This window comes from Chiloscyllium punctatum, chromosome 3 (genome assembly GCF_047496795.1).
Source record: "Chiloscyllium punctatum isolate Juve2018m chromosome 3, sChiPun1.3, whole genome shotgun sequence".
Classification (NCBI taxonomy): Eukaryota; Metazoa; Chordata; class Chondrichthyes; order Orectolobiformes; family Hemiscylliidae; genus Chiloscyllium; species Chiloscyllium punctatum.
The window spans coordinates 62,971,982-62,997,495 of NC_092741.1; the positions used below are offsets into that span (position 1 = coordinate 62,971,982).

Genomic DNA, 25,514 nt, shown 5'->3' on the forward strand with positions numbered 1-25,514 from the left:
CATCCAAATCATTTATCTAAATGACCCAGCACCAATCCTTGTGGCACTCCACTGGTCACAGGCCTCCAGTCTGAAAAACAACCCTCCAACACCACCCTCTGTCTTCTATCTTTGAGTCCAAATTTGTATCCAAATGGCTAGTTCTCCCTGTATTCCACGAGATCTAACCTTGCTCATGGGGAACCTTGTTGAATGCCTTACTGAAGTCCATATAGATCACATCTACTGCTCTGCCCTCATCAATTCTCTTTGTTACTTTTTCAAAAAACGCAATCAAGTTTGTGAGACATGATTTTCCACGCACAAAGCCATGTTGACAATCCCTAATCAGTCCGTGCCTTTCCAAATACATGTATATCCTGTCCCTCAGGATTCCCTCCAACTTGCCCACAACCGACGTCAGACTCACCGGTCTATAGTTCCCTGGCTTGTCCTTACCGTCCTTCTTAAACAGTGGCACCACATTTGCCAACTTCCAGTCTTCCAGGACCTCACCTGTGACTATCAATTATACAAATATCTCAGCAAGAAGCCCAGCAATTACTTCTCTGGCTTCCCACAGTGTTTGTAAGGAATGCAAAAACAGGCTTTGTCTCCATAAAGACTGTGTGTTGCTCACTCCCACCAATACTGTCATGGAAGGTGCACTTGCAACAAGCAGATGGTGAGAATGAAGTTATGTGTTTTTTCCCTCACCATCTGTTGTTGACCCAGTCGAGCAGGTATAACCAGCTTTGTCAGCAGTGCTGCCAAGCCACTCTTTAAGGACATTGAAGTCCCCACAAAGAGTATACTCTGCAGCCTTGTAACTGTTAGTGCTTTATCCAAATGATTCTTAACAAAGGGGAGTTATAATTTATCAACTGACAAGGGCTGGTTAAAGGGAAATTCCTTTGCCCATGTTTAACCTGAGGCCATGGAGAAGTCATGCAGTCCAGAGTCAATGTTGAAGGCTTTCAGGGCAACTTCCTCCTGGCTATGTACCAGTGCATACCATCACCTCTGCTGAGTCTGTCCTGTTGGTGGGACAAGACAAATCCACGGATGGTGATGTTATCTGAGACATGGTCTTTAATGTCTTATTTCTTCAGTAAGATAATGTCAGATTGCTGTTTGATTAGTTTGAGACACATCTCTTCCAATTTTGGCACTAGCCCCCACATGTTACTAAGGAAGGCTCTGCTGGGTCATTTCCATTGTCTTTAGGGTACCCAGATTGGTGTCAGACGGTCTGTCTGGTCTAATTTCTTGCAGACATTTTAGTGGTTTGATGTAACTGAGTAGCTTTCTAGATTAGTTGAAACGGCATTTAAGAGTCAACCACATTGCTGTTGGTTTCAAGTCATATATAGGCCAGACTAAGCAAGGACTGCAATTTTCCTTCCTTAATTGGGATTAGTGAACGAGATGGATTTTTATGACAATTGACAATGGCTTCGTGGTCATCATGAGACTTTTCATACCAGATTTATAAAAAAACAAACTGCACATCTGCTATGGTCACATTCATATACTGGTCCCCCAGACCTGGCTCTCCAGATTAATAGTCAAGTGACAAAAACATTATGACATTGCCTCCCCATCCCATTGGTCAATGGACAGCAACATGACGGACATCACTACAAAAGACAGGGCCAAACCCCTGTTCAAAGTGCTGTGTGAATGTCTCAAGTGTGCAGGATCACAGATGATAGTCTTCAACAATTCAATTCAACCCACATGATATCAAGAAATAGCTTAAGGCTACTACATACTGAACACTGCAAAGGCTATGGACTTTATAACATTCCAGTAGTAGTACTGATAACGTATGCTTCAGAACTAGCCATTGCCTCTAATCAAGCTGTATCAGCACAGTGACAATCCAGACAGCTACCCAGCAATGTTAAAACATGTTAAGGTTTGTCCTGTCCACAAAACCTTCCTTCCTTAATAAGGCCAGAAGAATAAAAGTTCATTGCTGACTGCGCAATATTCAGCACTACCTTCAACTCTTCAGACACTGAAGCAGTCCACGCCCATATTCGCAAGACATGGCTACCGTTCAGGTTTGTGCCGATAGCATTTGTATTGTACAAATTGCTCAACATCAACCAAGATAAAATAGTCAATTTGACTGGTATCCCATCACCAATTTAAAATATTTATTTCCTTCACCAGTAATACACTGATGCAGCACTACCATTTACATGATGCACTCAACAATTTACCATAACTGCTTCATCAGCACACTCCAAACCCAGGACCACTTAGAAGGACACAGGTAGCAGACGCCACCATTTGTAAGTTCCGCTTCAAGTCATGTACCTTCCTGATTTGAAACTCTTGTCATTTTCTCACTGTGGTTAGGTATAAATCCTGCACTAATGCATTTTTAAAAAAGGCATCTCCTGATCAGACAATTGTTCACCGCACATTGTGCAAATTCTTGAAAGGGCCAAAAGTCATCAATATCTCGCCAAAAGTACCTATCTGAAAAATATCCTGTTTACCTCAAATTGTCCTGGAAAGGCAACGTTTACAAAAGTTTGAACAATAGACTCAGTAAATCAGTGCACTGTGCATAGTAATTTGCATCAGCAGGATGTCCAAAAAGACATTCCGTCTACCACCCAATTCAAGAACATCATGTATGAAATTCAGTGCTGGCTTCAGCTAGATCGGCTATCCGAACAATTCGCTAAACCAAATAGCGTGTTACTTCAATTTTTTTGAAACAGGCATGGCATAGACCTTAAATAATCAGCTTGAGCTTGCAACACCCAAAACAAAAATGTGACTTAATGATTGGATAACACTTTCTGAATAATCCTGAATGTGATGATACCTGTAATAATAACCAATTTCAAATAATGAGTCGAGCTTATAACGTGGCTTATTTATGCTTACTAGAAGTGACATACATTCACATGCAGGGATCCATCCTCTACAAACTAAAGGAAAAAAGGCAAAAGTGAGGACTGTGGATTCCAGAGTTTAGAGTTGATAGTGTGGTGCTAGAAAAGCCCCCTTTATTTCACCACCCCCTCGGCTCACAGCCTCATTCCTGATTAAGGGCTTTTGCCCAAAACATCGATTTTCCTGCTCCTCGGATGCTGCCTGACCTGCTGTGCTTTCCCAGCACCACACTATCAAAACTAAAGGAATATGTCAGCCTTGCATCATTTTTTAAAAACAATCCAGGAGCAGGAGGAGCTTTTAATTCCCCATTGCTTTCTCCATGAATATACCTGAGTCAACTTGCCAGCTATTTTCCTATGGTACAAACTGTCGTGACCGTTTGAAATTTGACATTCCTATACTTGTTTTGATGAGTGTAAAATGATAAGCTTTCACAACATTATTTTGTTTGTTCATGGTTGACAACTCCTGCAGTTGCCCATTTTATATATTAATTTATTTGAGCTGTAGCAGAGCAATAATGACTTGCAATTTATATTTACCTTTCATACAGAAAAAACTCTAAAAATGTGTTCACAAAGGTACAAAGATAATATGAAAAATAACCCAAAGAAGGAGTAAGCAGAAGATGTGAGTAATAAGGATTTTCAAGGAGGGGTACCCAACAGTGAAGGCAGAGAGCATTGGAGGAAGAGTGACTTCACTGAGAATTGGGACCCACCACTATAGTCTCCTCCTGCACCCCATTTCCTTCAGATCATCTGTGCTCCTCCAACTCTGGCCTCTTGTGCATTCTGAATTTTAATTGCTCTCCCATTGGTGGACATGCATAATCCCCAATCTTTGGAATACCCTTCCCACATCTCACTGCTACTCTTTCCTGTTTTCATCCCATAAGACATTTCTTAGAATCTAGCTCTATGACCAACCTTTCAGTAATTTGACCCATTGCCTCCTTACATGACGGTCAGTATTAGAAGTTCTTTTCTGGTGCTCATGTGAGGGGCCTCTGGAGACATTTTATTATTTGAAATATGCTAGGCAAGTTGGTGCTTAATTTTGTTACTCCTTCATTTGCAATTGGTTCACTTGAATTGCAACATAGTAATGTTTACAGAGATACATGATAATTTTACCATATGTCTGGTGAACATTTAACAGTATAAAAGAATAGCTCCATAGAAATTAATATGGTAATGATCAGCTGAACAGATGTTGAATGGCTCCTTGCTTTTGCTTCTCTTTTGTCCACTGGCTTTTGTTTGAACAGGTTATAGTTGCTAATTCATTGCGTATTGCATTGTTCACCCACTATGATCACAAAGTAACTAATTGGACAGATTTTCTTGAGTTTGACCAAGAAAGAGATTAGTTTTATTATTCTTAAAGAGATGTAGGTTAAAAAAATTATGAATTCCACACACGGCAAAGTCCAACCTTCCCCTTAAAAACACACACAAACCATATTACAGATTGAGGAAGGAGAGGACAGTCAAATTATAATTCATAAGAACAAACGGAATTCATTTTGTAGTATGGTGACTCAGTTGACTGTAGGCTGGATTCAGTTCTCTTGCTTGCAGCATAAAGACCATAAGACTATAAGAGAGAGATACAGGAGTAGGCTATTTGGCCCCTACAGCCAGCTCTGCTATTCACTAAGTTCATGACTGATCCAACATTCCTCACATCCACTTTCCTGCCCCTTGCCCTGTAACCCTGGATTCCACAAGAATCAATCGAGCTCAGGGTCTCTGCCCCACAGCTCTCTGTAGCAAGGAGTTCTAAAGGTATGCAGCCCGCTGAGAGAAGGAATTCCTTCTCATCTCTTTATTCTAACACTATTTCCTCTGTTCCTTGACTCTCCCACGAAATGAAACATATCTCAGCATTTACCCTGTCAAGCCCATTAAGAATTCGAATGTTTCAAGGAGATCATCTCTCATTCTTCTAAACTCCAGTGAGTAGAGTCCCAACATGATTAACCTTTGCTCATAAGACAATTCCTCCATATCAGGGATCATCCTAATGAAACTTCTCTGAACTGCCTCCGATGAAATGATATCATGCCTTTGATAAGGGGACCAAAACCAGATGTAGTCTCACCAGTACCTTTTACAGTTGTAGTAAGACCTCCCTATTCCATTAGCCTTCTTGTTTATCTGATGCAGGGGATGACAGGACTCTTGTGGAAGAAAGGTAGTATTGTTATCACTGAGCTTGATGGCCTGGGTTCTAGTCCTACCTATTCTAAAGGTGTGTCATAACATGTCTGAATTGGTTGATTAAATATATCTCGAACAGATGAGAGCTCTTGCATGGGAATGGTAGTGTTCCTATCTCTGGATCAAGAGGGCTGAGTTCCCATCCCATCTGCTCCAGAGTTGTATAATAATATCTCTGTAAAGATTAATTTAAAAAATAATAGCCATATGGAACTCCTGCAGCAAAGTCAGTTAAAGGGTGTCAGTTAGCTCAGTTGACTGCGTGGCTGGTTTACATGCTGAGTGGTGGTAACAGCGTGCCTTCAATTACCATGAAGATCCTGCCTTCTCAACCTCACCAGAGGTGTGGTGCCCTTCAGGTTAAACTCACCACCAGTCGTCTTTGATGGATCCTTGTGGTGGTGTCCCTACCCCTCAGACAGGAGGCCCAGACTCAAATCCTGCTTGCTCCAGATAGATGTAATGATATCTTTGAACAGGTTGATTAAAAAAAAACTGAAGAAAGTTTAGGAGCTCCTGTGGCACAATGGTAGTGTCCCTATCTCTGGGCCAGAGGTCCTGGGTTCCAGAAATATGTCATAATACAGGTTAATGAGAACCTCTGTGGAGCAGAAGATGTGGAGCCCCTTAGTTATTATATGATATCATTATTTGATAGAAATGCTTCTTAGTGACAATGTTCTGAACATTAAGCAGTGGGTTAAAACTGAAACCAGCAGCAAGGCATTGGTAAGGCACATTGCCACCTCTGAAAAAAGTTTCAAATCAATGCCAGGATATCAATTATCCATAAGCACTCTTGTTTCTCCTCATTCACCATCATTTTTAAAAAAAACCTTCCATTTTGTTTTTTGTTGATGAAAGCAGGTAACATATTGCAGCTACTAATGAAATCAGAATGAAGCAGGCTTGTTTGTTGCTCTCCTCAGTACCTTCCTATTCAAGAAACAATCCTAATACAGACAACACTGTCCTCTCTACTCCAACTTGAATTTGGACTTATTTCAAGTATACTTTTTTTAAAGCAGGTTAAAACTAATGTTTAAAAGGGTAAAAGGTTAAAGAGCACCTGGCAAATAAAAATATGTGTAATACTTTTATGTGTGGGGTCATCTTGCTCAAGATTTACCTATGGGTTGTGACTTCAATCTCAGCAATTTAATTTCCTGCTCCTTTTCTTCAATAGCCTGGTGAAGAAGAACCTGATAATCCTTTTCCTTCTGAACAAGCTCTTCCAAAAGCCTACAGAAAGAATATGAAATCTGTAACATTGTGAATTGCATTTTAGGAAGCAATTTTAAATCCATATTTAACTTGGACTTTTTCACTAGCTTCTAAGGCTGAACAAAATACATGTGCACTAAATATAAATTCTATCCCGGTGCACATTTGTTTGAACAACACAAATTGAAATTCTTCCTTTTATTGGAAAGTGCAAGATACATTACCTTTTGCCGTCCATGTATGCACATTCCATCTTAATAGATTTTAGATAAACCACATATTGCACACACACATTTATAAACCTGTATAGTATTGTTAATACAGTTATATTAAATATCTCCTTCACCTGCCTTGTGAGACTTGAGGACCTCTGCAATTAACTGTTGTTAATTTTGATCTGTTAAATTAAAGCTTAATGATCAATTGGTATCAATTTCTTAACTGCTCCCTCCTGAGAAAGAGCCTTTGTGCAGATGGACAAGTGGGGTTATTTATTCTGGACACTACTTTTTGTAAAAGGTGAAGATGATGCCAATCAGGTTGGCAGTCATACTTTTTAATTCTGTGCCATCTACCTTGTCAATATCACACCATATTGTGTGGTTGTTGGAAGATGCAGAGAAAAACCTCTACTTCAAGTGATTTCCCCTAATCTCAAACATGACGAGTCCTCAATTGTAATTTTGGTAATCAAATAATCAATTCCAACAAAGAATAGATCCCATAAAGATGGAATTTAGAAAAGGGGAGTTTAGAGAGACAGGTCTTCAAGATCACTTCCCAAAACAGAAATTGTTCAATTATGAAATATTTTAATGGAGTTTAAAGACAAGCTGTTTCTAGTTATAGAAGGGTCAGTAAGGAAAAGTCAGATTTAAGGAAACTGTGGCAAAAGAAACAGATGTGCGATGAAAAAAAATTTACATAGTGGGATGTTGTAATCTGGGATTCAGTACATGAAAGAGATGGAAGTAGATTCAATAGCAACTTGCAGGAATGAATTGGAAAAACACTTGAAGGAAAAATTCCTCAATGCAACAAACAAAAGCAGGGAATTAATAGAAATTGGATATCGCTTTTAAAAGATGGCACGGGACAATGTGCTAATTGGCCTTCTACCATGTTGTATGATTCTGTGATATGGGCTAAATGGGAGGGGAAGCTGGATAATGGGGCATACAAATCACCATATCCACAGTCATCGTAATCTCAAAACAATAACAGGAGAATTTGGATAATTTTGAATCAGGCAGGAAGTTTCCAATAATATAAACCAAGAAAATCAGAAGTTGCTAAAGAAACTTATCAGGTCAGGCAGCAGCTGTGGAGAGAAAGCAGAGTTAATATTTCAGGTCCAGTGCTCTTCTTCAGCTTTAGTCTGAATATTCTGAAGGAGGGTTACTGGCTTCAAAATGTACTTTGGTTCTGCTCCAGAGATGCTGATCAGCCTGCTGAATTCCTCCAGAAATTTCTGCTTTTGGTGGAGGAAGATTTTCATTCTGACACCAACTTGTAAATTTTCCTTCCCTGACACAGACGTCTTAATTATAGTGCAAAAGACAACTGGATCTACATAACAATACTTTTTACTGAAATACTATAGCATGATTGAAACTATTCAAGTATCTACAGTTGAGGATATTGCCTGTCTTTTCAAATTGATCTGAAGATGTTCAAGAAACAACATAAAGAGTGCAAATCAAATCATATCAGACCAGACTTAATAAAGTTACAAAATTTTTATCAACACATTTGAGATATTGAGATTTACCTGCTGGTTTCTAATTTAAGTCTTCCCAACTGCATACTCAAGGACCTGTGTACATATTGGGAGTCATGGGACAATGTTGAACTCAGGGTACTAACACCAGAAGTTGGTATTGGGTCCTCATGCACAGCACTTGGCCGCCGAGTTTGAGAATGAATAGGCTTATTGTGGTCTTCATCATCCTCATCATCTGCTTCTTCTTGGTCTGCAGCATCACTCCCAGAGGCGAGGCTGAAATGTGGTCTCAGTTCTATACAAAGACATTGATAGCATACCATATCAATCCATTACAATTCTATCTAGAAATGACAGTTCTGTCATTTAAAAGAACTGCTGAACTTCAAATTAAGTTAAAATTAATTTTTGACTAGATACTTCAGACAATGGAATATTCAGTTCTAGTTTCTTGAAAATATTACAGGAAAATTTAGGTGCATGCTATATTATGCAAAACTGGCTAATTAATCAACATTTTCAGCCTGCAAAGTAACAACGCCTGACTTACATAATAAATGTTGTAAGAATAATATTGCCACAATTAAATGACGAGAAAGGTCAGAATTCTTTTTCAGGTATTCTGGCGACCAGCCACTGTAACTTCAGCAGAAATTGCTTTTGCATGTCTCTGAGGGGTTTGTGGTGGTCTTTTACCAAAGCAATGGCAAAAACAATCAAGCAAAAAAAATGGGAAAAGACTTGAGGAAGTTCCTGTTGAAAACAACTATTGATACTGGTTATTCATTATAGATCTAATAATCCACTTCAACTTAATGCTTGGTCTTTTAGTCCTTTGTGTCAGCCTTTACGTTGTGATGGCTTATACCTCCAAGAAAGTAGGCTAAATAGGGAGAAGTACAGGCACAGTTTTAAAGGAAGTGCAAAAAAGGTTTAGATCAATTGTGCTAGCACTGGGACGGTACAGGGATGTTTGAAATCTATTTGGTTGTATTCTGAAGTATTTTTCCTGTTTCTATTCAGCTTCTCTCCAGTGAGACATGAATTATGTCGGTTCAATATCTGATGTAGTGCTTTAGTAAGGAAATAAAATGAAACTTTCAACTAATACAACTTGACAAGAGATCCATTTTATTGTACTATAACATGGCCTTTTTATTCAATAGGAAAGTGATGGAAGAATTTGAGTCGATCCTACAAGTATTGAATCCAAAAGTACCCCTGCAGAAGTTGAAAAGTCTGTTCAAGTTCGAAAGAAAAGCACCAATGAAAACGAATTTATCACTAGTTACACACATAGTATTTCTGTTTAATTAGCTAACTTGATTGTACACAAAGTTATGCATTTTTAAAAAAGTCACATAACAGCACTTCAACAGATTCTTTATTATACCAGCTGGTACTACTGAAATTATTAATTAGATGAACTCATAACAGTATAACAATACAATTAGTAATACTTGAAACTGGAATTCTCCAGTAGCCCAGACACCTGCTGGAACAACAATGACTCACCAGGTACAAGAATGGTAATAGCTGTCTGCACAGCCTTGCGAATGATATTATCCAAAGCAAACATCCAGTGAGGTTTTATATTATGAGTTCTCAGGACTTTATTTACCTAATGTCAAGAAATTATAAAATTACTTTTGTTAATATTTCCTGAAAATCTTCCATGTTACCATAGGAAAACATAGCTAAGCATAATTGAGCCCATGTAGTTAGGCAATCAGATCAAAATGCTCAAAGGACACATAGATTCTTTAGTATCTCTTCAATGCAGTACCTTTCTACCATAATGTGAAGTTTCTTTGGTGTGTTATAGTGCAGGTTTATTTAGTGAAGCCCACCCCCACAATAAAAAAAATCAAATTTTCGTGGAACACTTCACCGGAACTGAATCATGTTATTACTTTTTTTCAGATGTTGGTTAACCTGCTGGGAATTTATAGCAATTAACGCTTTTGAGATTTTCAACATTGATTTTGTTTTCAAACGTTGTATTACAACATCATGATCTTTGTGACAATTAGTCCTGGATTTTTGCCCACAAGTTGTGGACACACCTCAGGATACATGGACATGAAATCGAAAAATGTTATAAGTGTGTAATGCAGACCTCACTGCATGAAAGAATTCATAATGATCACTTTACTACATTTACATTCTTTTACCTGTATCAGGCCTTAAACAAACTTTGTTCACAGGTGCAGTTTCCTATTACAACCATTAGAATTCATTTATAGTCTCTTTTTAAAGAATCCAGCTGGAGGTGTTGACCAACCAAAATGTCAGGCTCCCTGCTACAATAATGACTGGTTAAGAAATAAGTCAGGCAGCAGGAATCCAGTAATAGCAGCTCTCAGGCATCCATCAGAGTAAAACAGCCAGCAATGATTTTTTTAGACACTCCAGACCTTCATTCCCCATATTTAAAGGGCAGGGATTTCTAATTATCCAGACAGCTCCCTATGAGTGTCTGACATGCCCTCTTGATACCTTTGATATTTCAGAGAATAGAATCCCTACAGAGTGGAAACAGGTCATTTGGCCCAACAAGTCCACACCCACCCTCTGAAGAGTAACCCACCCAGACCCATTCCCCTACCCTATTATTCGACATTTACCTCTGACTAACGCACCTAACCTACACATCCCTGAACACAATGGGTAATTTAGCATGGCCAATTCACCTGACCTGCTTTGGATTGTGGGAGGAAAATGGAGCACCTGGAGGAAACCCACACAGACACAGGAAGAATGTGCAAACTCCACACATACAGTCGCCCAAGGCTGGAATCAAACCCGGGTCCCTGGCATTGTGAGGCAGCAGTGTTTACCACTGAACCACTGGGCTGTCCCAGATTTGATATAAACATTTCCAATTAGCTTGACAGTTAACGATTTTATACACTTTTTACATACATTTACGACAATGTTTAACCATTCTAAAAGGCAATTTATGTCACCAAAGGTGTCTGAAGATTATATATCCAAATGAGGTACCTAATTCTGACTATTCAAAGAAATGCACAAAATCCAAATTGCTCTTAACAGGTCTACTCTGCACATTTTCAGTTTCACATTGCAAGGCTACCAACACAATATAAGAGTGGGGGCAGCTGATGATTTAAATGGTCAGTCTGTCTTCGTGGAATGTGCCCTTACCAGCCCCCTCAAAAATGTGAAGGGTTGTTTTCGTGGGCAGGACTTTCAACTTCCGAGTTCATACATCACTTCCAGTCCCTACTATAAACAAGCTCAAAACTATAAAAGGGCAAAATGTACAACAACCTTCTCCTTCAAATAAAACAGTGAAGCTGGATATGGCTGCAAGGATTTGTCACAGATGTTTAAAAGAATAATTAATTACTCTGGTTGCAACACAGCAGTCAGAGATTAAGTATACACCATAAATGCAATCTATCAGTAAAGCTTCAATTGTGAAGGTAGTGTCCTGAGTATTTGTAGCTGACTTAAACTTATCCAAACGAAGAGGAAATCTAATGTTTCCAGATGTTGTGTTCGTTTACTTTTTAAATTATGCAATTAACTTCAAAATAGGCACGAAAGTGGAAACATCATATCTGCAAATATACTTATCAAGCTGAGGGTACATCAGAGCACTTAAATCTATCACGCAAGAACAATTTGCTCTCGTGTTTTGATACAGAATGGGTGACAAAGCAAATCTGACATATCTAGGTCAGTTAGATTAGTGAAAATGTTAAATATCCTCAAGTCTGTGCTGCCAATTGTTGTATGTATTAATCTTTGAATACAGTTCACAATTCATTCACAACACACAGAATTCAGTGTCTTAATCTCTATCTGGATTGATAGAAGCTTAACAGTTTTGCTTTTGTTTGTGTTCAACTTGCATGTTGTCAGGAACAGAGTACTTAAAGAATAAGCTTTAAAATCCTTGCATGGTATGTCTCCTGGTTGTTCGGAAACAAACTCCCCCCAAAAACTTGAATTCACAGTAAAATTATATTTCAAAAAATGAAAAAGCCATTAGACTCAAGAGGATCATTTATTTTCAGAAATCATTCTTTACTTTATGCTATCAACCCTGAGGGAACAATGTCCTAATAGATATTTCCTCTAATCTAGATGATGGTCAGTTCATTTCTATGCAGTGACAGAAACAATTTTTTTCTGTTGGATCCTCAGGGAAGAAAATCTTTTAAAGTCAGATTAAATGCACTTCACTAAATGTTTGACAAGGCCACATGCATGCACACACGCGGGCACACACAAATATCCACATAGTGTTATACATTGCTCAACATTTGGGGATAGGTCTTGTTTGCCACTTCAGAGATCCTTGCTCACGACTATTCTCACATTAAAATTGTTGATACTCCACTTCTTGTTATTCAGCTCTTGATCTAAATAGAAATATACCCAACAGCCCTTGCTGTGAATTGTTGAAATTTGCTGTCCATCTCCTCACTTTCTATCTAACAAAAAATGGTGACAAACTGTCAGCTATCTCTATAATCCTTTACAATGCAAATAACTGCAAGCTTTGCGGGAAAGGGAGTCGAACCAGTATTCATTCGGTTTGATGGGACGTGCTAATCAAACAAGAAAATAGAAAGTTCTAACTTTCAACTTAGTTGTTCGCGTCAATGCCCAGGAGATTTTATTTAAATCCTGGAAGATACCAAATAATGTCAGTCTGAACAGTCCAAGCTGGAGTCTCTGATTGGGGGATTCATGCTGTTTTGGTAGCAGCAATACCAGTGAGCAATGACCGTGGATTCAGCCTTCTGGTGGTGATTTCACTCTGCATTGGAGGTTACCTGCCTTCGGTAGACAGGGCCAAGTACAGTGGCTACAGATGTTGCTGCAGTGTGGCATGGCTGATACTGAGGAAATCTTTATCCTGCAAAATCATTTGCCTTCAAACAATGATAAATTACCCCATGAAGAATTGCATTGGAAAATGCAGACTCAAAATTCTAATCTGCTCTTTTCCCATGCTAGATGAGCATTACTGGATATCAGACAACTATCAAGAAGGCATGACATATTTCTTTCTCAGGGGTTCTTCAAGTGGGCTACTTTTTGTTTGAGGGGCTGTTTTCCCATTCTAACTAAATTCCTTATTAGGTGATGTATGTAGTAACATTACCTTCTGAATCGGAGTTGACGTATAAGATAATTCGACTCTCCGAAACAGCAGGAAGCACAATCTCATTAAAAATTGAAAGCCATTTCATTCAAGGAAAGCATTAATTTTGCAGATACCAAAGTATCTAACTAGCACAGGCATAAGTTAGCAAAAAGAGTTCACCTGCACATTATCCGAAATACACCTTCCTCAGACCAGTTGAAAGTTAGAACTTTCTGTTTCCTTTCTTGATTACCACATCCCATCTACCGGAGTGAATACTGATTCAACCCCCTTCACCCCACTATGCTTCACTGTCTTGCACAGTTTTGTGCACTGTGAAGGGTGATAGAGACACCTCACAGTCTGTCACTGTTTTTCAATGTTATATACTGGACAAAAAGACCACAGCTAATGTGTTTCCATTGTTTATCTACAAAGTTAGATTACTTAACAAGGTGATTAGCACTTTTTTACTGCACCTCAGATCTCAATATTAAATTTAATAATTGACAGTGAATATTACTAGAGTATTTGTTTAATGTTTCCCTATTCTTGCATTGGTACATAGAATATCTAGATTAAGGCTGCCTAACTTTATTTGCAAGGAATTTGCTGCCCCAGTGATTTCAGGTCTTCCCGGCTCCCAGTTAGCAGAGGATTCCTTTGTTGAGAACTTTGAAATGGATCTCCCTTCCCCATCACCCTTGCAGCCACTGTCTTCCTCCCACTCCTCCCCTTGCAGTCTCCACAATTCTACCAATCCCCCTGTGGCTTTCACATCTCTCCCCATTCCCCATCTGGCCTCTCACTTTCCATCATCCTGCTGAAACTTGGTGGCAAGATGGCAGCCTCTATAAAAAGGCAGCTCACCACACAGCCTCTGGTTTTGGTAAAAGGGCTGCCCCTGACTCTGGGCGTCCTCTCTCAGCCTCAGCAAAATGGTCCTTGAACACATGCTTCCAGGCCCCTGCTCTCAGACCTCAGCCTCCAGTTTGGGATTATTCACATAAGCCACAGTGGGGTCTCTGATCTATATTCATTAGTAACTAGGCTGAAACAGCATAAACTCATACAGGACCTTCACAACCAGTGGACATAGAGACATTCTAAAGAAAAGATTTCTTGTTAAAGTAAACAAATGAGAACTTACAGCTTCCTGGAAGCCAAAGAGCACCATCTGAATCTGGCTAATGGCATGGTTGTCAAAATCCAACTCCAACTTCAGCTTGGAAAGGGTGGCAGAGATGATTTTGCGATCAATTAACCTCACAAACTCCCGCAAACTAACCACAAGTGTACAGATGTGCTCAGATTTTAGCTTTGGTTCTTCAGAACCCTGTGAATCAAGAAAACAGAATATATTTCTTAGTTTTCCCAGACTTAACATGTTGTGTACCAATAGAGCAGATTTTCATGTTCCATTTCCTCAGTGCACTCGATCACCTGAGTGAAGTATATAAATGAAAATGATTGGGAATATTGCATACCCAAGGAAGCCTGCTCGATTTTCTAGCAATTAAATAACAGATGGAAATCCAAACAAAATAAATAACAGCCACAGACCCCACCTTTTCCTCTTATTTTAGTATCTAAGCAATGGAATTTACACTGCAAAATATGTTTCATGTTTCTTGCATTTGAAAGAATTAACATCTCTTTTCCTCGCTGAACATTTGTTACACCTGAACAGGAGGTTAATTAGCTCAGTTGGCTGGATGGCTGGTTTGTGATGCAGAGTGATACCAACAGCATGGGTTCAATTCCCACACTGGCTGTGATTGAACCATGAAGGATTTTCCTTATAAAACACTCCCCTTGCCTGAGGCGTGGTGACCCTCAGGTTAAACCATCACCAGGCATCTTTCTCTAATGAGAGAGCAGCCCTATTGTCTTTCAGAACAATGCTGACTTCATCTTTCCTTACATCTAAGTGGCCTCAAAACAATGCAGCTGGCAGTTATTGTTCAGAATTAAGTCAATCCTCTGTCGAGGATCTGTACTATTCCTGAACCACTGTTCATGATTGACCAACTTTTCCCAATTAATCAAACAGGAATCACAATGTGTTTGGACTATCAAATAACAATGTAAATCAATGTTTCATTGAATATAGTGATTGTGACTGGCTAAGGAACAGAAATTATATTAACGTTTTTCTACATGGTTTTAAACTGGTTAAACTTTTATCAGTACACCTGCATACACTTGGAAACATGTAACTCTTGGTTTTAAAAATCCACATCTAAGATCTTTGGATTTGGGCAAGAGGATGTACAGGCTAGATTGCCACCAATTGAGCCACAGTTGGAAATTATTATATTATAACTAACTAAACTGGTTATAAAAATCTTAAGGTTAAAAACAAACACATCTATAATATATTTTACTTCAGCCGACTAGCAAATCTCCCATCTGGGTCATATGACCAAGTACATGAGACTGAAGCCAGTCAAGGAACTGAACGTGGGGATTGGGTGAGGAACCTTCATTCTGCTATCTGCTGTCATCCATTGCACCATAAACACAGATTGTGTTCTTAACAATGCCAGGGTTAATTAATCTGTACTTCACCATAATGCCTCAGATAGCATTCACTGAGTAATGTATAAGGGACCTTGAAAAAAAAGTGATAATGAAAGACCTTAATAAGTATGCTATACCAAGAGAAAACAGCCTGACCTACTTCTAGAAATTCTATGAGCAGAAATTCTGCAGTCGTGATGTTTCTTTCATATGCAATGTGGGACAAGGTCTGTAGGTGGCAGATGTCCTTTAACTTCATTTGGAGAAGAAAGAAATATAGTGACATGCGCTTGAATAAAGCTAACATCAGGATCCAAGCAAGGTGCAGAGGTTAAGCGTGTTGAATGGATTAGGGACTTAGTTTATATGACACATGAATTTATTAAGGTTCATGGAACTGCCACTAATCTCACACCAGAGACACAGACTCAAATGTAGGACAGTAGAGATGAACAGAGTGCAATTTCAACTACTTTCCACAGAGGGTAACGAATGTATTGAAAGAGAAAAATACCAATGAAATAAAGCAATTGTGAACCTGTTTCCACAGTATGTGTACTGAACTCCATTACTACAGGTATTGTATTCAGATTCTTAACAAAAATATTGCTTTTCCAAAAAAAGTTAGAATACATTTGCCTTTCACCACACAAGATGGATTGTAGTAATTAAAATGAAATATCATTACTTCCATGATCTGAGAGATACTTCATCAGATATTAACATCACCATTAAAAAACCAAGTTACACATTATGAATAAGGTGCAAAATTTTGGAGGATTGCTTGTAGCCTATTTGTTCAGATATTTCTAAAAGATTGCTAAGTGTGGGTAATTCAATTGAGCAATTATGGAGGAGCAAGGAATTGCTGTGAGGAACTGCTGTGAGGATGTGTGTTGAACTGTGCCAACGTTTCTGTCAGTTTCACAGTGGAATAAAGAAGATGAATGCTGACAGTTCTGCAATTATTACAACAATAATACTGCTGTAAAGTCCAAAACAAGGAATATATCATGGTCAGGGATCATGAAGAGACATCCCAAAGAAAATCATATTCTCTTCTATATTTTCACATTTAAATTCTGTTTCTTGAAAACGAAGGAACATGTTAGTAAACTCAAAATGGTCAAGGTTGATAACATGATTAAATTTCCAGAAGCCTCTGAAGCCCTACATTGTAAAACAATTCTTGCTAAAGCTGACACAAAGGACTGGAGATAAGACTAGCTCCAAATAGCTCTGGACAAACAAAAATAACAAAATCTATTATGCTAAATTAAATCACAATGAAGAATGGAAATTAAGAATTCTCACAGTTCAGGAAGCAGCCATCATAAAACATAGAAAATAGGAGAAGCAGTAGGGTATTCAACACTGCTACCCGCCCCCCACCCCAAACTAAAAAGCCCTGGATGTGAGCAAGACCATTGTAGTGTTCCAGGACACAGGGAATACTCAGTGCATGTTGCTGGCCAGCGAACTAAATCTGGTTCTCCAAATCCCCCCTAAATGCCAAGGCACTCATTGGTGCAATGAGAGGAAAATACCTTTCCATCCCCTCTATCAGATCCACCAAGTGTGCCCTGGTCTCAGGCCTAATGACAGTGGGAATTGTCCCTGAATGGCTGGTGGTTGAGATCAATTTTCCACTTGGAAGAATCCGGCAGGTGATAAGCTTGCTGCTCCTCATGTAGTTTGAGACCAGCCAAATGAAGAGAAAAACTGGACACTTACAGGAGGACCTCCCAAGGATTTCTCTGGCTGTGCAGTGACCCAATCACAGGAATGGTGCCTATGGAATCATGTTAGAGTCATTTTGGTACAAAAGAACATAGTTGTGGTTGTTAGGTCAGTCGTCTCTTCAGGAGTTCCTCAGGGTAATGTTCCAGGCCCAACCATCTTGACCTGCTTCCCTCCATCATAAACTCAGAAGTGGGAGATTCACCAATAATTGCACCATTCATGACATCACAGATTCTGAAGTAGTCCATAACTAAACGCAGCAAGATCTGGATGAAATTCAGGTTTGAGCAAAAAATAGGCAAATAACATTCATGCTACACAAGTGCCAGCAATGACCAATAATTGTCGGGAAAGGAGTAATCACCAGAGAGATAGCTGGATCTGTGTGATCTGTCTTCTTCAAGGTCAGCAACAAATGCTGATACTTCATTACAAACCCAAAAATCCTGAATATCACTTCTTGTGACAGGCCAACTGGACTACCTAGAGTCTTCTGGGAAAAAAAAACTTTACAGATCTAGGTTCTGAGTTGATTATAAGCAATCTTTTATGTCAAACCTTATCCTATCCATGTCTATTTCTGACATTTCCTCAAGGTTTCTTGTTCAGTTTTAGATGGCAGAAGGCAGAATGTAGCTCCACACTGTTGAACTATCCAACAAATTTCTCATAGCTAACATTGGTGACAATTTGGGGAACTATGCAATGAGGGGTGGTGGTACTTGGAACGAAATGGCCTCAGGAAAAGAAACTCAAATCTAGTTTTTGTCTAAACTGATAATGTTCTCAAAAAAGGTTGAAAAATTACCAATCTGTTGTTATAGGAGAGCAGAGGTCATTAGATTCAGCTCAGAGCATTTCATGTAGGTGGAAAAGTGAAGAATTACATTAGGGTAGCCTGTAGTAAACGAGGCCCACTGCATAATCCTTTCTAATCCTTCTCTTTGTAAGCATGCTGTTAACATTATGTGCCGTGTTTGAATTGTATGCACATGACAAGCATGTGGAATTGCAGATGTATTTATGTCCTACATGTGATAATGTGGCAAGTTTCCCAGCTCATTCAAGCTCAGCTATTTTACTCTGGAAGAGGTCGTTATGAATGTCAGTTCTTTAAAAAGCGAACGGTCTTCTGTGTTTTTCAGACAAATAATGTTTCACTGGAATTATATTTCCACAGTACTAAAACTGGAGTTTTTTTATGGAATGTTTCAAGTTTTGTTGAGATATATTTGCCGTAGCTCCTCAACCTTCACCCCTTGAGTCTCATGCCAGTTTGCAGCCCATGTACATTTCAAACGTTCCATAAATGTTCACTACCTTAGGGACAATACATACTTGTCAAGTGAGATCAAGGCTTCTGTCAAAAAGCAAAAGGCTGATTTTCATCTATTAGAAGTTCTTTGCATTGTTTCCAAGTTTGCAAAATTAACAAAGTACATACAATAACGCTTCATTCTCTGAGTGAACAGCAGCCTGCATTATCTGGTAGCAATGCTGAGGGTGAATTCAAGGATGAAAGAAAATTATTTTTGTCAGAGAAGGGAAATCAATCCTTGTTTGGAAGGTAGCACACAAACTACTCAGTCAGTACAGAGGAAGCTCGATTATCTGGCATTTGATTATCCAAATATCAGATTATCCAGCAAGATCGCAAGCTCCCAATGCTCAGCTAAACTACATTATCCGGTATTTGATTAACCAAATGAAATACTCCCTGCCGCATCCATCAGATAACCATAGTTCCTCTGTAGTAAGGAAGTATTAGCATCTATTACAAAGGAAGTGAAAACTTGACACTTAGGAAATAATGTTATGATTGGGCAGAGTCAACATAAAATTATGAAAGTAATACTTCTTGACAAATCTGTTGGAGCTTTAGAGGATGTTACTTGTAGTATTGATAAAGGAGAGCCTGAGGACGTAGTGAGTTTGGATTTTCAGATAAGGTCTCATGAAGGAGGATAGTAAACAAAATTAGAAGCCATGGAATTGGTATCCCCATTTGAATTGGAGAAAGTGAGGACTGCAGATGCTGGAGATCAGAGTCAAAGAGTGTGGCGCTGAAAAAGCACTGCAGTTCAGCTAACATCCACGAAGCAGGAGAACCGATATTTCAGGCATAAGCCTTTCATCAGGAATGTGATTCTTGATGAAGGACTTGTGACCAAAACATTGACTGCCCTGACTTGCTGTGGTTTTCCAGTGCCATCCTATTTGAATTAATGAACAGACAGGTGGATTAAAAGGTCACAGTCTGGGTGACGGACTGCAGGCACACTGCAATTATCAGTGCTGCAGCCAGAGCTGTTCACAATTTGTTTAACTGATTTGGATTTGGGGCCCAAATGTTAGATTAGATTAGATTACATTACATTACAGTGTGGAAACAGGCCCTTCGGCCCAACAAGTCCACACCGACCCGCCGAAGCGCAACCCACCCACACCCCTACAGATACCCCTTACCTAATATTACGGGCAATTTAGCATGGCCAATTCACCTGACCTGCACATCTTTGTGACTGTGGGAGGAAACCGGAGCACCCGGAGGAAACCCACGAAGCCACGGGGAGAATGTGCAAACTCCACACAGTCAGTCGCCTGAGGCGGGAATTGAACCCGGGTCTCTGGCGCTGTGAGGCAGCAGTGCAAACCACTGTGCCACTATGCCGCCCTTAAATTTAGTGATGACACAAAACTATTTGGGGAATGTAATAAAAACAAAGTGTTGGAGAAACTCAACAGATATGGAGGCACATGCACAGAGAGAAACAGAGCTGATGTTCTGAATCCAGTGGTTCTTCTTTGGAATTGAAGGGGGCTGGAAAACAATGGTTCGCAAAAGCAGATGGGGAGTAAGTGGAACAGATTGTGAAGATGCCCAAACAAAAGGTAAGAAGAGTGCTAATGGTAGTAAAGGAGGCACTAGATATAAAATAGGTGTAAATGATTCATATGAATAGTTTAAAATAGGTGAGCTCTGCTGAGAGCAAACACATGCCATCAAGTCACGGGGTGTAATCAAAATGGAAGACAGTGTTCATGCTCTAGGATTGTTGAACTCAATGAAGACTGTAAAATGCCCAAGTGAAAAATGAGATGCTACTTCTCCAGCTTGTGTGGGCTTCACTGGAACACGGCAATGGACAAAGGATGGATATTGTGCACATGAGAGCAGGATGCAGAAATGGTTGACAATTTCAGGGTTGTAGCACCTAATTGAATACAGAGCAGACCTGAGAGGTTGAATTGCCTCTCTATGCTCCTAAACTAAGGCAGAAAGAAAATAGAGAATGGAGAGGTGTTAATACTGGGTAAAATAGTATCTAAATGATCTAAAATATAATTAACTTAATTTAAAACTAGGAAAATGAGTGTTCACCTGCATCAGAGATTCAAGCAAGTTTCTCACAACTTTGTCCTGGTCCTCTGTTAGTATCCGATGTAGAGTAGCCCTTCGCTCACTGTCTTTCTTTAGCATAAAGAACCCTGCATCCTTCTCCTCAGGAGATGGTGGTGCACTGTGATCTTCAAAGTGATCATCAGGTATACTACAGGTTAAAACAAAGAAACATGATCAATTTGGAGAAAGGAGAAATACATCCAAGGGTAAAGAGGAATCAACAATCAAAATTGTGATTAAATCTTTGAATGCCTATGGAAAAGATAACAAAGAGAATTTTTTGCCTGGTGAATTAGTAACTTAGTAGAATTGCTGAAAATGTGGTCCATAAGATACAAGAACAAATTAGGCCATTCAGTCCATAGAGTCTGCTCTGCCATTCGATCATTGCTAATATGTTTCTCAATCCCACTCTCCTGCCTTCTTCCTGTAATCCTTGATCCCCTTACCAAAGATAGAACCTACATATCTCATCTTCAATACACACAATGACTTGGCCTCCACAACCTTCTGTGGCAAACAATTCGACAGATTAACCACTTCTGGCTGAAGAGATTCCTCATCTTAGTTCTAACAGGTCACTTTTCACCTTGAGGCTATGCCCCAGGTCCTAATCTCTCCTACTAATGGAAACATCTTCTCCATGTCCAATCTATCCAGGCTTCTCTGTATACACACCATTCCCCTCTCCAATCCTTCTAAACTCTATCAAGTACAGATGCAGAAACCTCAAGCACTCCTCATAATGACGAGCCCTTTATCTCTGGGATAATTCTCATAAACCTCCTGTAGAGCCACCTCCCACTTGTCTCACATGCCACCGTCCCTCATCCCATTCGCCTCAACCAGTTCCTGACTGAAATGATGACCTTTGTGTAGTCCACTTAGGTAAAATATATCTCGGCCAATCATTCCCAATCCTTCATGAAGTAATATAAATAGTATGAAAGAAAGAGCTCTGAAACCTAAATCTCAAAAAAAAAATTCTGATTAACAATTCTATTCTGGTAAATGAAAGCTGCTTGAAATTGAAATTACTGTAATTTTGTTTTTCTTTTTCAGCTCATGTTTTCATTATATCTTGCTTTTATTTTCAATAAATGCTTAATGCATTCTTGCTGCTCTTTCTGGAACAGAAATCTAGGAAACGGAAATATTTCAGGGTAATTAAATTGTTGTTGCGAAAATCATAGAGAAATTAGCTGTAAAGAAATTTACACTGGTTCCCGCAATACAAACCAACTAACAATACTCCAGGACATCTAACTGGAGCTTCCCCTACAGGAGTCATTATTATTATACTACTGGGAGATGCTCAGAAAACACAGCACAGTTCCTTAATTTCCTGAGTGTATGGATGAAGTCTGAAAGCAATTCTCCTACTATTTCAATGTTTTGTTAATAAATGCAATTGTTGGTTTCATTTTAAATTTTTTTGCTCGGGGTTTATTTTAGAAACTGGTATCTGAAAACCAAAGTTTGGCAAATACCTTAGCAAGTTTTGAGAAGATTTGTAGCTCAGGTTGAGGTTCTGCATGCTGAGTAGTATGTTCACCCGGAGGCTCACTGAAGATGTTACCTAGTATGGTGACAAAACGTCTGGAAATGAACCTTCCAGCTCAGCGAGCAAACCTATATGCATTTGGAAAACACCCTTCAGTCTATCTCAGTAAGAGAAATAAAAAGGGGAAAGGAATAAGCCAAAAAATATCTCTCTGTCTCAGGATTAAGAGGGAGAGTCTGCCATAATTTAAATTCACCCTCATTCCCTCTTTGTCTGTAACATCTATGAAGCAATTAAGTGATATATTGGTTAAAACAAGTTAATTTAATCTCCTTACTGATAGCAACACATTTTCAAAGTACAATACACCCCTGATGGCTATCAACAAGTTCTTGTTCCTCCTCTGCTGCTACCAGTTTCTGCTTTTCACTTCAGTCTTGCTGATTTATTAAGCTCACTTAAATTATCCTTTAGAATGTGTGTAGCATTGCTGTTGCTTGCTGGCCAGAGGAATGCAGTGAGTTATGAAACATTGTCTCATTCCAGCTCACTGCCATTCTGGCAGGCTGCTATTCCAGACACAGAAAGACAAAAGGTTACCATAATGTCTCCAAGAAATGTCTTTCACCAGAGCTCACAGTACAGCATGTGAATCATGTATGCTTTCCTCCCGCCGCCCCAGTGATTATGAATGCTAGTGTAGGAGTGGATCAAAACATGATCAACACAACTTGTCTTTCAGTTCTGCTTGCCTTGTTGATGCACAACCTGCTGGAACTTCTGGCCGTTGTGTGTTAGATTTATTCCCATCTTTGACCTCTGCCCGATTATAGGCATTGTTTTCCCACCGCTCAGCAATCTTCAGAACCACACCTTCTAGATAAGTCTGCACTGATGGTTGGGAAGTAGTCGGTGTCAAGGTAGCACATTTTACAGCTAAGTTAACGACGGTTACTTTAGGCTTCCTAACACTGAACTGTAGGACGCTCTCTCTCATCCAGGATTTGATGTCAGGCAAACAATCTAACGTTATTTGAGGTGGAACATAGAACATAGAAAAGTACAGCACAGAACAGGCCCTTTGGCCCACTATGTTGTACGGAGATTTAATCTTGAGGTGGAGTTGTGTATCATCCTAAGAACATAAGAAATAGGAGCAGTTTTACATAGTCCTCAAGATTATAGAATCTACTGAACTACTTTCAGTGATGTATCCTCTAGAAGTCTCTGGGGGGGATTAGCAAATTGCAGACATTCACTACTTTCAAAGAAGAAATTCCTTCACATCTCAACTCATTCTGTAACTATGTTCCCCGGATTGCAATTCTACCACTAGTGGACATATCGTCTCAATATCTAACCTGTCAAGTCCCCTCAGGATCTTCTATATTTCAATAAGATCATCCCTCATTCTTTTACAAAAGGACTAACCTGTTTATCTGTTCTTAATAAGTCAAACCCTTCACCCCAGGAATTAGCCCAGTAAATCTCTTTTGAACAGCCTCCAATGCCAATATATATTTCTGAAAAACAGGGACCAAGACTGTACACAGTACTCCAGATGCGAACCAGTTCCCTGTACAGATGTAACAAGACTTCCCTAATGTTACATACCAAACCAGAAGCAACAGAAGCCAAAATTCCATTTGCCTTCTTAATTACTTGCTGCACCTGCACACAAACTTGTGTGTTTCAGGCAGAAGAATGCACAGATCCTTCGGCTCTGCACTTTGTTCACATCACTCTCCATTTAAATTTTAGACTGTCTTTTGATTCTTTCTACCAAAGGTATACAACCACATACTTTCCCATATTAAAATTCACCTGCCAAGTGTTTTGCCCACTCACTCAACCTACTGCATAGTCTACACTCAACCTTGCAGGTTCTCTCAATTAAGCAGAGGACGCTGATCCAAACAACGTTTAAGAAATACTTGCACCAATTCATGAATAAAAGATGTTGGGAAGGATATGGGCCTAGCACAGGTAGGTGGATCTAGATAAGTTTGGGATTATGGTTGGCATGGACTGGTTGGGCCAAAGGGTCTGTTTCAGTGCTGTATAACTATGATACTGGTTAGAAATGAGATGTGTTTTTCCTCAAAATTATTTGAAATTCTACAATGATTGATTGTTACTCCTGAGAGAAACCTTAACTACAAGATCTCTCATTAATTCTTCCTTATTACACATTACTAGATCGAAAACAGCTTGCTCCCAGCTAAGTTCTGCAAATACAGTTGCAAGAAGCAATCTCTGATACACACAGCAAATCTGCTTTCCATGTTGCCTGTGCCCTCTGATTTGGTCAACACAGAGTGTCATAGTGGCTCAGTGGTTAGCACAGCTACCTGAAGGAGGAGCAAGGTTCCGAAAGCTTGCGGTTTCAAATAAACCTGATTTGGAGCGGCCGGTGTTGAACTGGGGTGTACAAAGTTAAAAATCACACAAAGCCAGGTTATAGTAAAACAGTTTATTTGGATGCACAAGCTTTCGGAGCACTGCTCCTTCATGAGGTGGTTGTGGAGTATAAGAACGTAGGTCACAGAATTTATAGCAAAGGTTTACAGTGTGGTGTAACTGAAATTATATATTGAAAAAGACCTGGATTGTTTGTTAAGTCTCTTACCTTTTAGAATGGGCATGTTGGTTTCAGTTCTTTCATATGTAAATAAAAAACCCGGTGTCGTTTGAGTTTTGACTTTGTCCACCCCAGTCCAATAATGGCACCTCTAAATCATGTCTCACAGCGCCAGGAACCTGGGTTCAATTCTCAGGTGACTATGTGTGTGGAGTTTGCACATTCCTCCCTGTGTCTATGTGGGTTTCCTCCCACAGACCAAAGGTGTTCAAGTTAGGTGGATTGGCCATGCTAAATTGCCCAATAGTGTTCAGGGATGTGTAAATTAGGTGGACTAGCCATGGGAAATGCAAGGTTATAGGGATAGGGCAGGGGATGGGTCTGGGTGGGTTGCTCTTTTGAGACGAGAATGTGGCGTCGGAAAAGCACAGCAGGTCAGGTAGCATCTGAGGGGCAGGAAACCCGACGTTTCGGGCAAAACCCTGACTTTTCTGCTCCTCCGATGCTGCCTGACCTGCTGTGCTTTTCCAGCACCACACTTTCGACTCTAATCTCCAGCATC

The 25,514-nt window shown here is 39.6% G+C and overlaps 1 protein-coding gene across 1 annotated transcript in view; it reads right to left on the reverse strand.

The window, feature by feature from the left end:
• The window catches only part of map3k5 (mitogen-activated protein kinase kinase kinase 5), a 186,942-nt gene that overhangs the window by 12,249 nt on the left and 149,179 nt on the right, over window positions 1–25,514 (reverse strand). Inside the window, exons 22-26 of the mRNA XM_072554378.1 lie at window positions 20,847–21,015; window positions 14,349–14,534; window positions 9,589–9,694; window positions 8,122–8,368; window positions 6,256–6,368 (exon numbers count right to left, since the gene is read on the reverse strand). Of these exons, the coding sequence (XP_072410479.1) occupies window positions 6,256–6,368; window positions 8,122–8,368; window positions 9,589–9,694; window positions 14,349–14,534; window positions 20,847–21,015 (821 nt within the window). The remainder of the gene's footprint in view (window positions 1–6,255; window positions 6,369–8,121; window positions 8,369–9,588; window positions 9,695–14,348; window positions 14,535–20,846; window positions 21,016–25,514) is intronic.